Raw genomic sequence first — 15,399 nt, forward strand, 5'->3', positions numbered from 1 at the left:
TGTTGTAGGCATTGGAAATTTAGCAATGACGAAAATAAAGTATTTCCTCATCCTTTATATACACAGATATGTCTCTTATTAGTCCTTCTGTAAATCTACCCAGGTTTTTATTATTTCTTGGTGTTTTTTTTTTTTTTTCTTATTTATGAACTTTTGCTCAATGATTTAAAAGTTGAAGTAAAATACACTGATGAAATTAATTTAGCACTTTGGACATAGAGCAGTTTGCTGAACGGGTCTTAGTGTTTTATAAGCAGCCATTTGAGGAGACTGTTAAGAATTTCTGCAATTTTTGAGTTTGAATCAGTCATGCTTTTGTTCTTGGAAGGATTTGCCTGATAAGTCCGTTTTAATATGGAGATATGAGGCATATATTCACCCATTTTTTTTTCTGAGTTATCTTTGCCCTAATGAAGTCCTCTGTGTGTAGCAGTTTGCACCTTAAATGTTAGACATCAGTTTGAACCATAAATTGTGTGTATGATTAGCAAGGCTATATCTTTCTAGATATACAACTTTTTTATTTAATGAAGATAGACTTACTGGCTTTAAAACAACAGCTGGTTCTTAAGGTTTGTCTGTCTATCTCTTTCCCCAAACCATGCCATTCCCAAACACTTATTTATAAAGAGATATGTGATTGTTTGTCAGAGCAATGGGACCGGGGAGACTGATCTTCTCATAGGTTGTTCTACTTGTAGGTTTACACTTTATTATACACTTTAGAGCTCTCTTGTGGTGCAGCAGGTTAAGGATCTGGCATCGTCACTATAGCAGCTTGGGTCACTGCTCTGGCATGGGTTTTGATCCCTGGCCCAGGAACCTCCGCATGCCACAGGGGCTGCCAAAAATATATACAGTAAAGGACATGGGAGTTCACTGGTCTTACATTTTTCATTTTGTCTGTTATCATTTAAATTGAGAAAACACACTTTAGAAAATTAATTTTCATGTCAGCATTGCCTTTTCTGGCCTGCAAGAGATCACACCATATACTTAGTAGTGTCAGATCTTATTCTGGAAGATGAGTGCAATTAAAAATACTTCTGAGAGGAATTCCTGTTTTGTGGCCCAGTGGTAATGAACCCAACTGGTATCCATGAGGATTCGGATTCAAACTCTGGCCTCACTTAGTGGGTTGGGGATCCAGCGTTGCTGCAAACTGTGGTATAGTTCGCAGAGGTGGCTTGGATCTGGCCTTGCTATGGCTGTGGCATAGGCCAGCAGCTGCAGCTGGCCTGGGAACTTCCATGTACTGTGGGTGTGGCCCCAAAAAGAAAAAAAAATACTTCTGAGAAAAATGGGGCAGTCTTTGCTTTTGAGAAGCAAACAAACTGCTCCTTTTCTAAGGACCTAGGGAGTGGTTCCTAGTCTTACAATGAGAAAAATAATTTAACACAGAATTTCTCCACCTGACATTCTGGATAAGTATTCACTGGGGAGAGCAGGCTGTGCAAAGTAGGAAGCTGAGTGGCATCTCTGCCCTCTCCTCACTGGAGGTCAGCAGCACCATCCTCCCAGTCATGGCAATCAAACCATGTCTCCAGACACGGTCTAATATTTTTTTGGGGGGGACAAATTAGTCTTCAGTAGTGAATGACTGGATTTGAGAAATGCTTCTTGGGAAGGTCACTGGTACCTAAAAATTATGACACTTAGCTAGGAAATCCATTAAGAGGACTCTATGTTGAGGAGAAGGAGAAGTACCCAAGGTCTCTAAGAAAACTGGTATCTATATTTTCAGAGATTTCCTTTTTTAGAACAGTTTTAGTTTGACACCAAAATTGAGGTAAAGAGATTTTCCATACACCCCTGCCCCCATACATGCATAGCCTGTATAAATATTACTCATCAGAATGGCTCTTTTTTAGGAAGGGTGATCCTGCATTGACACGTCGTAATCACCAAAGTCCATAATTTACCTAAGGATTCACTCTTGAAGGTGTACTGTTAGTAGGTTAGACAAATGTATAATGACATATCTCCATCATTATAATATAATATAACATTGTTTCACTGCCCCCCAAATTTTCCTTCTTCACCTATCCATGGGTAGTCATTTATAAGATGGCAAAGAGTTAACCTTCAGGGAGTAGAACAGAGATGAGGTTGGAATGACAAGCACGTACTTGATCTGGTGTGAAACATGCCAGCTTTCCTCAGGTATCCTTAGATATCCCTAGTAGCAAATGCATTGGGATACTAAGACTACTGTTTATTTGTGTGGATATAGTGTGGAAATAAAAGGCAAAGTTTGATGCTGGTGAACTAGAGCAATTCAGAACATTTGGTCACTTACCATGATTTTTCAACATCTTAATAAATATAATGACAATTTCTGGATCCTAGAGTAGAAGTATAGGCTTAAAAAGACCAAAGATATTAAGAAGCAAAACTATTTCAGTAAACCTAACATTTCACAAATATCAATACACACATTTTCTAGAGTCTGGCATTTCAGTTGAAGATGATTAAAGGAAAAAACCACAGAATAGGAACTCTCAGGAAATTCACACACAACATATAAAATAAAAATTCAATGCTAATGTGAGTGAAATGTTTTTATGTCTTCTGATTACAGGCTAAATTATACATTTTTTTAAAAAAATTAGGCATTTATGAACAATTTATGAATTCAGTACCTACAAATGGTCGTATTTTTAAACCACGTGTTTAACTTCTACTAGCCTAAGGATGCAATTTACAATATGTTCAAAGCTTTATGGACAAAGATATTCATATTGCAGTATTATTCATAACAATAAAAATTACATAAAATCACTTAGTATCTTAGCGTAGAAAAATGTTAAGTGTATTAGGGAGCGATCCATGTAATCACATAATATTAAATTTATATTTTTAAATATTAGTGACAGAGTAAAATATTATTTTCCAATATATAATAACAAGATAAATATGTTGAGTAGTATTATCTCAAACCATAGTAAGGAAAAAAATGTATGTGAAATATTGGAGAAAATATGCCAAAATATTCAAGGGATAGTCTCTGGTTGATAGAGTTTAGGCATTTCTATTCTTTTATTATTAGAATACAGGAATTTGAGAATAATAAATTATTTATAATAAAATATGTGTAGATATTTGGTTTCATGTAGCCATTTCAATACTTTTTAGATATACCAGCTGTTTAATAACTATTTTCAGGTCAATTTTTTTCCGTAGCTGTCAAGTACCTTGGTTTTAGGAAGGTCATCAAATCCAGTAACAGGTGTTAAATGCATACTTATTTAAACATGAGGACTAATTTTAAAAAGTGGCAGGAAAAAATGTTTATTTTCCTTTAACTGAGTGAGGAGTATCTCATGCAAATGTGAACTATACAAGCTTTTTTAACCTAGGTAATGTACCTTCCAGAAATGACTGTGTAATATTCAATAATGTGTACTAGTTGATTATTAGACAAAATTGTTATGGTTTGTGGATATATGAGGGAAGCTCATTGTTACCACAAGTTTGCATATTAGTCATAGAATTGCTTGTCTAGTATGGAAATTAATAGTAACATAACTCTATTAAGGAAAGAAACAAATGATCTTATGTAATAAGGGATTTTTTAAATTTAATTACTGATTGTATTGTTCTGAAAAAATGCATTTCCTTAACATTTCCTCCCAAACCTGTACTTCTATGGGATCACTTGTCAGATAGGAAGGATGTGCTGTTATCTAGTATGTAATAACTCCCTCCATATGATAGGATTTGTGTGGACATCACCTTGGTCAATACTATCCTTGGACAAAAACATGATTTCTGAGTGCTGTGATCAATATTTGAGCAAACTGCACTTCACATCACGGTCCTTGTCATATCAAATAAGTTCATTGCTGGCCACTGCTTGACTCCTTTTTCTCATCTCATATTGTCCAAAATGTATTCTTAAAGTTGTGTCAATCACTGTTTAGTCAATGTGTTACAGGTTCGTTACCTTTTCTGCTCTGGCCATCCTACTTGCCAGCGAAGTCTTGGTGAAGAAAAATTAGTATCCTTTACAGTTAGGAAAATATTATTTCAGGCAAGTGGCAAATTATAGGCAGTTATTGCCTAATTTCAGAGCGAAGTGAGCAGTTATTTGCCCAGAGGGAACATGAAGTAGCCATGAAGGAAAATGACCCCATGTATCTTGAAAGAAATTAAAAAGTAAGAATCTGTGACAATTAGGGTGCTTCAGTACCGTAAATCTCTCTCTTCTGTTTCTTAATTTCTAGTAAAATGGCTAAGCAAGTAAAGCATTTACAAAGGAAGTTGTTAGAATCTAAATTCTACCACTAAGGCAGCTACTGTCAGATGCTCACAAATAGGCTGGTAAAACGTCTAAAGTGTTGTATCAAGAAAGTTGAAATTATTTTCAAAGACATGATCATTAGAGAGAGTGGCATTAATGGCGAAGGAAAGGCAGTAGTTGGATCATCTATTTATAGCGGTTTCAGGCTATCTGCCTATATATGCAGTGGATATTTTTCTTCCTTTGTGGTAATAAAAAAAGTCAAAACAGGCAATTTTCTAGACAAGTAAATGAATAGGTATAATGATTGGTGACATTTTAAAAAATATAAATGAACACATAGACTATCCTATTCCCTAATAGTCTGGTCTTAACACACAGGAATTCTGTCAAGAGAGACTAAACACAAAATAACATTGGAAATACAAAAAATAAAAATAATGCTTAACTCCTGCCAACCACACACCATTCATGCCCGAGATGTATGTGTGGATTAGATACCCGCATGCTTTTTGCAAGAACGTTCTGCAGATGGGAGAGGCAGAATCTCTCTGAGAAGATAATTTCCACACATAATGCTCCTTATCGTTTTCCATCTCTCTGCTACTCCTTCATGTTCATTTTATTGATCCTTTTAAAACAAATTTATCTGCTTTCATTTAGCCATGCATCTAGTCCTGTTGGTGTTTCCTGCTACTCAGCTTTTCATAGATTCCTGGGTTCTATTCAACTTTCTTTTCTTTTTATAAATGAAAAACACTAAAGCTCCAACTAAGCCTTTGAAACACTTCCTCAGGTAGATGGAAATGATGATCAGTTGTCTTAAATGTAAATTATGAATTGCCTGTTACATGAGGGAGGATGCATTTCCTATATCTCTTTTATTCCATCCAGTGCACATGGCTTAGTTAGGTTCAGAGATTTGGCACACATTTGTTAATAGGACTCAGCGTCTGCACAACAGGAGGGAATGTGCTTTTGAAGTGGGGAGGGGAACTATGGCAAAGGCATTCTGTCTACATGGTGTCCTTATACCATCAATGTGCTGTGAAATGGAATTGACCAAGGCAAATGTCAGGCTGTGGATCACTTCCTCACTGCAATGGGGAAAGAATGTGCTTCTGATGGAGCCTTGGAGAGGCATGTCTACCTTTGGCTAAGAAGCAGTTTAGGAAAGTGGAGAAGGCTTTCTCTGAATATGTGCCACCCTGCTATTGAGACCTCAAAGCAAGATAAACTTAGGATAACTGGGAAACCTCTGTTGCTCACCTCCCCATGGGTTACAACTTGCAATCTGGCCGTAACCTCAGGAAAAGAGACATTTATTCTGGCTCTTCTTGAGTATGTACATTTAGACTTCTGTTCTCCGAGGAGGTAAATAGTAGCTCCTTTTTCTTTTTGGGGGGGCAAAACCCCTTTTCCAACCCCATTCGGTCTTTATATTTTACACTCCGTACTTCTTTCAAATGTGACTTCTCTCTGTTCTCCACACAAGCTGTGTGCTTTCACGCCTCCAGGCTTTGCTTAAGCTCCTCGGTGCTTTGCCCACGTCTCTACCTATCTAATTTCTCCATTTTCTTTAAAGCTTCCTGAAGCCTTTCTTAATCCCCTGTTCAGAAATGATCCTTTCCTCTTCTGTCACTAGAGCAGTTTGTTTTCACTTTTCTTAGGACATTTTTACAACCTGATTGATAACATCAAACATATTATATTTATGCCTGATCTCTTCAACAATACTATCAGCAATTGGAAGGCAGGATCTGTAGCTGTAGCATCTTTGTTTAGTCTTTGTATATACTTAAGTGAGAAGGCTCCGAGTTCCCAGTCGTGGCTCAGTGGTTAATGAACCCGACTGGGAACCATGAGGTTGTGGGTTTGATCCATGGTCTTGCTCAGTGGGTTAAGGATCCAACGTTGCTGTGAGCTGTGGTGTAGGCCGGCAGCTACAGCTCCGATTGGATCCCTAGCCTGGGAACCTTCATATGCAGCCAGTGCGGCCCTAAAAAGAAAGACAAAAAAAGTGCCAATGCTTTGTTCCTTTATTGTTTCCATACACTTGGGTTCTCTCCTTCTCTCTCTCTCTCTCTCTCTCTCTCTCACACACACACACACACACACACACACACACAGCGTGTACACAGTCTTATGATAGAAACCTCTTATCTGATAGACTCCTGCTACCCTTATTTCTCCTCCGATCCTACTGTAAGAAGAGTTAATGTCAAAATTACCTCAGAGGGAATGCGTCAAATTGTCCTCTGGCATAGTTCAACCCTTTGCTGAGATAAAAGTAATTTGATAAAGAGGAAAATCCAATTGCCAAGATTACCAGACTCTGGGGGGGGGGGGCGCATGTGAGATAGGCATTTGGCCACTCTTGGTGTCACGCTGAAAAAAAATGAAAACTTTGTGGTGAAAAGGCTATTTGGCATAGGTAGTATCTTTTTGACAGCTTTGTGATTTTGTGTGTGTGTAGCATTTTTTTGATTCCCTGGAGAAATGAAGAATTGGTGGAATAGAGGACTCATCTGCCTTTCACACGTGTGAATGTACTCTTTCCGTGCCCCCCCCCCACCCCGCCCCGCCTCAGTCCTTGCAAAGAGCTGACTGTGAGCTTACTCAGATACCCTTGGCACTTCCCAGCATGAGGAGAAAGTGTGGGCAGGGAGACTTGGCAAAACAGCTCCCTAAATATATTGTCCTAAATATGCCACTAGCTCATCAACGGGGAAGAAGTTCTCAAGCTGTGGGATGTTGAGCGGGGCAGGGGTTAGAGCATTCAGCCGAGGTCTGTGTGGCCAACAGTCTTTGCCCCTCCTCCACTCCCCGCAGTAACCCCAATCACTGGATGCCAAGGAAGTGAATCTTCTGTGTGAAGACTGTGTTAAAGTGTTCCGCCTGGGGAACACCAATTGTGGGCGATAATCTCTCTTATCTTATGTTAGCTTATTTTCCCTCTTACCCCTTGCCTTCTCTGAAGCAAGGAAACCTCCATTTCAGCATCCTGAGGGGAGAGAGTGAGAGCTGGATTCTGAGCTCTACACTCTTTCTAATCCCTTCTATGTCCGTGTCCTCGCTGATAAAGAAATAGCCAAGGGCCTTGCTGGGTCAGGGGTGAGGCTGCTGGGCACCGTAAGGGACCAGAAGGAATGTAGGGACAAAAAGGATCCATTGTCAGTTCCAGCTGGCTGCTCTGACCCTGGGAGACCTACAAGGGCCCTGGGGTAGGGTATTCTGCCTCTTGCTTGCTTTGCCGCAGGTCTGACATCAAAATGATACACCTTTTCCTGTCTTTCCAGAAGAAAGGAGGATGTATCCCAACCTTCAGAGGAGGAGGGTTAGTTCTGGATGCTTGCCACGGCCCCATCATTCGATTTAGGAGCGGGCACACGCCTGTGTGTGTATGGGCGGAGGTGTCCTGGAGAAAGCCCCTCGCAACTCATCTTTGCACACTTCAACGACCTCCTGCATCTCAACCTTCGTGGGGAGCGCTGTGCGCTCGGGACCTAGGGCAGAGCCCTCTAAGTGTGTCTCTCGAGACTTTGGACTTTTCCAAGGACGCAGTAAATGCTGACAGCCGACTTTAACGCAGCCCCTTTAACATCTCGTGCCCTTCCCAGTCTCTTTTCCTTCGGGTATTTGTTGTTAACATCAGTGGGTAAGAAACACCGTGCACACCTTTTCGCCTTCCCTCTAGAGCCCGAGGAGACAGGCGGTGTATACACTAAAGGACAGCTGCTTTCCCTCTGCCACGGCAGGGTGGAAAGCGTGGGAAGCGGGCAGCCTCCTGAAGATTTGAGCGAATGGGAGCGCCTGGGAGAAGGAGAATCTCTCCACCCCATCCCACGCCCGTGGAGGAATGAGAGCTGCCGAATACATGGCCCGCCCCCAGATGTCCCGCTCGGGCTAAACCCAGAAGCGCTTGGAGCGCGGGGGCCCGCCACCGCCTGCAGCATCAGCACCATTTCCAGCAGTTCCGCTTCCGCGAACTGGCCGCTGCCTGAGAACCAGGCTGCACTCCCTTCTCCGCCCGGGGTTCTCCGTCAACGTGCAGATCGCCGTCAGACTGAGCGTGTGGCCGCCACTTGCGGACGTGCTCGTGCTGGCGGAATCTCCCCAGCCCCTCTAGCTGAAGGCATCGGGAACCGAACTCTCGTCTCCGAGCTCGACTGCGGACGAATCCTGGGGCAGCGCGCCTCCCGACAAGCGGCCGTCGTGCGGCGCGGAGGGATACGCCTCGGCCGTGCCTCCCCTCCCCTCCCCTCCCCGCGCCCGCGCCTCCGCCCCCGTCTCCCTCCCCGCCCGGCTCTGCTGCCGCCGCGGCGGCCGCTGATGCTGCTGCTGCCGCCGCCGCCGCCGCCGCCGCTGCCTGGATATAGTGCGGCAAGGAGCGGAGCTTGCAGTCACTTTGCAAGGAGGAGCGCGCGGGCTGCGGGCGGCTGGGGCACCCCAGCAACGGCGGCGGCTCTAGCAGAGGCGGCCGTGACAGCGAAAGGTTCTCTCTCCGGGGCTGGACTTAATAACTTTGGAACTGTCCACCAGTGTCACGTCCTGAACATGAGCCTCCTCCTCTCCTTCTACCTGCTCGGGTTGCTTGTCAGTAGCGGGCAAGGTAGGAGTGTGGTGCTTTATTGCATTTACTTTCCCTCCCCCTTCTACCCAACCGAGAGAGGCAGAGGAGGCACAAGAAGACTTAAATGACATAACTAAAGTTATAGTTATTGTTGTTGTTATTGTTATTTCCCCTCTTTATTTTAGCTGCCGCTAAAAATTCTATCTGTTCTGTGGAGACCCTTAAGAGAAAAATACAGAATGGGAGACGGGCATCATTGAGCAGGAGATCGAGGCAAATTGCATCTTTTTCTGGGATCTTGGCTTTCTCTGATTTTCGTTATCAAAAATTGGATGAGTATGTTGATGTGTGTTAACAGTTAAATATCTGAGGTTGCAGAAGGAAAGGGAAGCAGCAAAAACTATCAGCATTAAACTCGTTTGTGAAATGTCTCTGTTGTGTGCAAGAAATTTAGACTTTTTTTTTTTCCTTTTTCTTTCCCAAGACCCCAATTCCTGAGTGAAGTGAACGATGATGGCTTATTTCTGTTGAGAACTAAGAGGGGCCATGGATGTTGTGTGTAAGAAGGCAAATGGATAAAACTAGGGATGTGTTGCAGTCATTCATTTTCAGCCCCCCCGCCCTGTTAATATAGCAAGATTGAACATTTTTATAACATCAGATTGTAATTATACCTGTAGGCATGTTTTAGCTTGTGAAGAACTAGTGGGATTTTTTTTCCCTTAAGAAAAAAAAAAAAATGAATAGCTTACGAGAATAACCTGAGAGAAAATTTGGGAAAGCTACCTCTGTTTACCTTTATAGAGATAAATGTGAATTTATCTTGCTTTATTTAGTTTACACTCACAGAAAATATATTGATAATAAATGGAGGCATTTTCAACTGTCCAGACAAGTTTGGACATTTAATTGGAGACAGAAAATGCTAAAACATGTATTGTTGGAAGTCTTCAAAGAAAAATAATATAGCAGTAATTTCTGTGATGTGTGATATTCGCAGAGAATCTTATATTATTAGTGTGGCATGGAATTGTTTTTTGAAAAAATGAATTACAGCACAAGTTAAAATATTTCCCCTATATTCAATTCTAAGCTTTTAGCCTCTTCTATGTTCCTCATTTGGTCCAGCAGGGGGTGGTAGAGCTCCATTTTTAGCCCAGAAATGGTGGTTGTGCTCTTCCACACTCACTAGGTCCTTCTATCATTCTTCAGCAGGGCTTGACATTTTGGATGTGAATCCTTCCTTTCTCTGCCCTTCTCCTCCCTAAAGCTATAGTGTTAGTGGGTGAAGACACACGATTGGATGCAGATTTTATGTTCAGTAATCAGAATGCAAACACTGGATGTTGCTATAGTTTGTGAAGTGTCTTGCTAAGATGCTCCTCATTTTTCCTTACTAACATAGAGTATGCAAAATTTTAGTCATAGCAAAATTGCAGATGTGTTTCTCTGAAGCTAATATTGCCCCAGCCAGTTAGCTGAATCATTATTATATCAAAGATCAACATACACTTTATGCCCTGCAGATATGCTGCTTTAATTTTTGGAGAGCTGCTGATTGTTTAACTGTTCATTTATAACATAGAGAGGTATTTCTGAATACTGAGAAGCAGAACCTGAAGACTGCAGTTAAAATATCACTGCAATTAACCAAGTGTAGAAAGTGTGGAGTAAGATGGGGGCACATTAGGAAGGAAGTTTATGCAGATTTAGGATTACATTGTGACTGGTTTGGAGAAGAAAAATGTCTTAGTTGTGGAGTCTCTGAATTTACCATTGTGGGCATTAAGTGTGTTGGAATTTGGGAGATACAAGGGAAGTCTAGGAACGTTGAAATAGTACATACAAATACATACAGTTGGAGTTTGTATATGTAACACGTCTCTGGAACTGCGATTCACATCATTTATAATTCAGGATGCGGGGTGGTTATAAAAAGGGGCTCTAAGACTGAAGCATGCCTGAAGGGGAGCCCATATTCACTGTAATGAAACAGGGAAGGAGGGGAGCATCGTTCTAAAGATCTATCTAGCAGAATTTAAAAATGCATGGCACTCACAGAGCAGAGATGCATAGCAGAGAGCCCTAGCTTTTGTGAAACAGAGCATGTGGTATTTCTGTGCCGTGTGTCCTAATGAAGTCAGATGCTTGGAAACAGCAATCCTGATCCTGGGGTCCAATTCCTCTCAGCCAGTGTTTTGTTCTCCAATTAAGGATGCAGCAGCAAATATCAGAAGCACCACTGGGAGCAGTTTGAAAAAAATGCATCTAGTGTAACTCATAATTTTGTTTATTCTTTTATAAATGGGGCCATGGAAAAGCCACCAATCAGTGATCCCTGGGCTTGCCTTAGAAATACTAAAATCCCAGCTTGCTGATTTATGTTTCCAACAATATACTTGCAGGGGATTTTATGAAGCATGATTGAAGCTATTGCTTTGGAAAGTGGTGTGCAGTTAGACTGGGGAAAGGCAACGATGATGTATTCCCTTTTAAGTAGTCAAAACGTTTTGAACTGCAGCAGTTGAACAGGAGGAAATGACAGAAGTGAAAAACTGACTACCTTAAGTGGATGCCAATACCATAATTAGGTAACAAGGCCTAATAGTTCTAGTTCTAACTTTCAACACAACGTTATTGTTCTACTGTAGTGAGAGCCTTTTTTTTTTTTTTTTTAATTGTAGCAGAAAAGCTCCTTTAAAAGCCTCTCATTTCCACTGCAAGATTCATATCTAATGAAGTGAGGTTGGGATTTAATTGTCAGGGAGTCTGAATTGAATTGTCAGTGGAACAGAGATTCCATAACTCTAACTTTTGCAATTATCTTTCCTTTGTATTTAAAACTTGGTCACAGCCTCTTCATTGTCAATCTCAAGTGGTAACTTGAGTCTGTGATTCACAGGACATGTGCTGTTTGAATCTGTGTAAATTTAGATTCCCAAATTGTAGTAAGTATGGGTGGCTTTCCTGAATCTTTTTTAATTTTTAAAATAGTTTTCTTCTTCTTATACAAATTACCTAAGTGTGATTCATAAACATCTATTACTCAGTGTTCACATACATAAATTAGAGGCATTGTTGTACAAAAATATAAAGCCAGAAGAGAGCTATTCATCTCTCTTATAATCCAGTACAAGATACATACATAGAACACTCACCTAAGCCAAAATCATGGGGAGAGGAGGGATGAATTGCCCAGTTAATTAGTTAAGCTCACAGGCATCTGCTTCTGATTACTCTTTCTGGGAAAGTGCTAGTAAGATATGGTTTGTAGAGAAGTGTATCTGTAAAAATAAAGCACAGGTGCATGGGTATCTGCTAACTTCAGGTCTACCGGGAGGTCTCCACAAACCTATCTTCTGGGTAGGGTGTTAAGCAGACACAGCCTCTCTTATCTTCTTGGCTCTAATTCTTTGCTGTCAGCCTCTTTTTTGGTAAGGTTTCTAATTGAATCAACTCCATATTCATTTGCACTTAGAGAGGATAGGCTATGTAAATTAATATCGTTATTGTTCATGAATAACCAAAGGGTTTCTTTCCACTGCTTTATGTCAAAGGGATTACGCAGAGCCTTTGGTCTAGTTTCTAAAGCTGATTGGGAGTTCATAGAACAAGAAGGGAAGTTGGGTCCTGAGTGTTCCTGGAATCTTTTCAATGACACAGGGCTAATGGTCTGTCAGAGGTAACGCCCTATTAAAGAAGCGATTTGTGGAACAAAAGAACCTCGGGCTGACCAAGAAGAAATTCTCAACTTCATATTGTCCTGTAAATAAAATGGATTTTTTTTTTTTTTCAAACAGGGATCTAATTTGTAATGAGACTGAGAAATGAGCTGCAGAGATTGAGGCTAGTAACTGAGCTGAACAGTCTCATTTGTCTTTTGCTTCTTTCCTTGTAAGGGAGCAATGAGAATGGAAATAGGGTGGTCAGTCCAGAAGACCCTGGAACTCCTCTTGCTGCTTTCTCTGGCTTTGACATTTGGGAAATGATTTTAATTCATCTATTTTCAGGGTCCTCTCTCACAGCAGCGAACTTTCAAGAGCATGAATAAAGTGCTCCATAAGTTGTAGAGCTAGTCTGACTTGCTTTTTTTTTTTTTTTGATCTAAAATAAAATTAATCCTCTAGGATTGGGTGTATGCAAAATTAATTTAACAATTTATAATTTTAATATTCTGAATAAAAAGAATGTCTTTGTTTTTCAATGATTATTGATCTAGATTCTAAATTCCTTGTGCCCTTTATACTATCCCAATTATATTGAAGCTAAGACTATTTAAAAGATTATAAATTTGTTTTAATTTTCCAAACTGTGTGATATGAGAACACTTTAAGATGCAACCAGTGCTTTTATGCTTTTATGAAATGTAATATTCCTGCGCTTCAGAGAGCCAAGGTATCTTTAATTGTTCAGCAAATAAAAGTGGTTCTGTATGGCACTCTTTTAAATATTTTAATACCTTCTAGCTATTTACAATTATAATAATATTGCTGAACTCCAATAGCTATCAACATACTTCCTAGTTTCACTTATTCATTTGTGCCACTAACAATTCATCAAACATTATGAGAGATATTAGAAAGCTATGATGTAAGGAAATAAACTTGCCTGACTTTAAACAGTTAAGAGGCGAATGAGACAATTTTGAGAGTATTTATAAGCATATCAATCAGCAAATGATCCTTTGAAGAATTTCAGGGCAATTAATGAAAGTTTTCTGGGCAGAAATGGAGAAAAACACTGGATTTGGAATCAGAAGACTTACGAAAAGTCTTTTTGACTTTGAAGAAGTAACTTCATCTCACAGAGCCATTATTTATTTGAGAATCTGATAGAAAAATATCTGGCTAGTTAGCTTTGCTGTGCTGCTTGAGCAACTGTCATAAGAAGCATGGGTGGGCATCTTATAAAATGTCAGCCCTACTATACACACATTGTTTATATTTCTGTATAATATACATACATACATATATGTATATAAATCTGTCTATGGTTTAAAAACATTATTTTTTTAAAAATATCATAAGCTGCTCAGTGATTAGAAAAAGGTATTGAGTGGGCAGAGCTAAATTCATTGATGAGAATGGCTCATTCATCATTACATACAGTGTCTCAGACATCTTATTAGGCAGCATTCATCTGAATGATTATAAAAGCTGTGTGATGAACAACCTTAGGGGGCGCTAACATAGTCATCCTGGTAGAACACATATTTATTTTCACAGTTTTCCAGCAGAGGGCAGTAAATCGTCTTGAGGAATGTGTCTTTTTTTTGTATCCCAAATCTCTTCCATTGGTCAACACCAGGCTGTTATTATTCACCAGGAGGATTAGGATGGCATTCAATTAGGATAAGTGACATACTAAAGGTCAAAGAGAAAAGTAAGTGGGTTAATAACTAGAGCTCTGGTCTCTAAACTCTTAATTCAAACTTCTGCATAGATAAAATAAATTAATTAAAAGTTCTTCAGTTCAAAGTAATTACTTAAATTCTGTGCCATTTTGTCAGTAAATCAAATAACAATTACTTGTTGAGGCCATACAATGACTATAACCTCAGCATCTTATAACAGTACAAACCTCTTGTTCAAAGTGCTTTCAACCACCTATAGCTAAAGATCATCAAGAATCCAAGAGAATACTTATTTTATGAATGAACAGATTTAGAGGAACTATCTGATTTTCCTGTATCAATTATAGTTAGTAGTTATCTGGAATTAGGATTCGATTTTCCCACTTCTAGTTCAATGCCTGTATTTTTAAATGTCTTTAATTTGTATTTGTTTGAAAATTTGTGAGTGGAAAGGGAGTAGTGGTGTATAGAATTCAAGGTTTATAGTTGCGAAGACAAAACATATAGGTTCAAAAAGCCAAAGCAGCATATGAGAAATCAATAAACTGCTCAACTAAATGTTGCAAAATTACAATGGACACCATATAATTAATTACAAATTAAATGGCTTCAATAGTCCTTACAAATTCAGCACCTAGAGAGAGCTAAAACTTGTTCAGTGTTCATTACTTACCTGGCTTTACATGTACTAACTAGCATAATATAGACAAAAATCCTCTAATTATCATCGTATTGTATTCCCTTTTTACACTCGAGGTCCGTGAGTCATAGAAGTTTAAGGAACTAAGATTGCACAGATAGGAAACAAAGATTTGAACTCAAGACATGTACAAAGAGTTGCCTCTTTCTTGCCAAAACTCAGCCTCTGGACACTGGCACTGAATTGAATCATGGAGACAGAGTTTGAGGTAAAATAGAAAAGAGTAGCTTTATTGCTTTGCCAGGCAAAGGGGGCCACTGCAGACTAGTGCCCTCAAAACTTTGTGTCCTGTCCTGGAGCAGGTATCGGGGAGCCTTATGGTGTTCAAAGGGTGGGGCTTGATCAGCTCATGGACATTCTTCTGATTGCTGGGTGGGGAGGTAATTGGGAACCAGCATCATCAAACTTCTGGTTCCAACCTGTCTGGGGTCTGCATGCTTAGGGGCAGCATACAGTTGACTTATTAGAACCTGTGGAGGCTTCAGCACCTGTAAAACAGCTCCAAGGACATATACTTTTATCTGTAGTCC

General features: G+C 40.0%; 1 protein-coding gene across 2 annotated transcripts in view; it reads left to right on the forward strand.

The window, feature by feature from the left end:
• The first annotated feature begins 8,133 nt into the window (after positions 1-8,133).
• The window catches only part of NCAM2 (neural cell adhesion molecule 2), a 503,541-nt gene continuing 496,275 nt past the window's right edge, over positions 8,134-15,399 (forward strand). For both annotated transcript variants that reach the window (XM_021070858.2, XM_021070859.2), the window contains exon 1: positions 8,134-8,855. In XM_021070858.2, the coding sequence (XP_020926517.1) occupies positions 8,576-8,855 (280 nt within the window). In that variant the 5' untranslated portion in view covers positions 8,134-8,575. The remainder of the gene's footprint in view (positions 8,856-15,399) is intronic.

This window comes from Sus scrofa, chromosome 13, assembly GCF_054392235.1.
Source record: "Sus scrofa isolate SSC_HxYL_T2T_F1_AM1 chromosome 13, Sscrofa_HxYL_maternal_Yorkshire_Landrace_v2.0, whole genome shotgun sequence".
Classification (NCBI taxonomy): Eukaryota; Metazoa; Chordata; class Mammalia; order Artiodactyla; family Suidae; genus Sus; species Sus scrofa.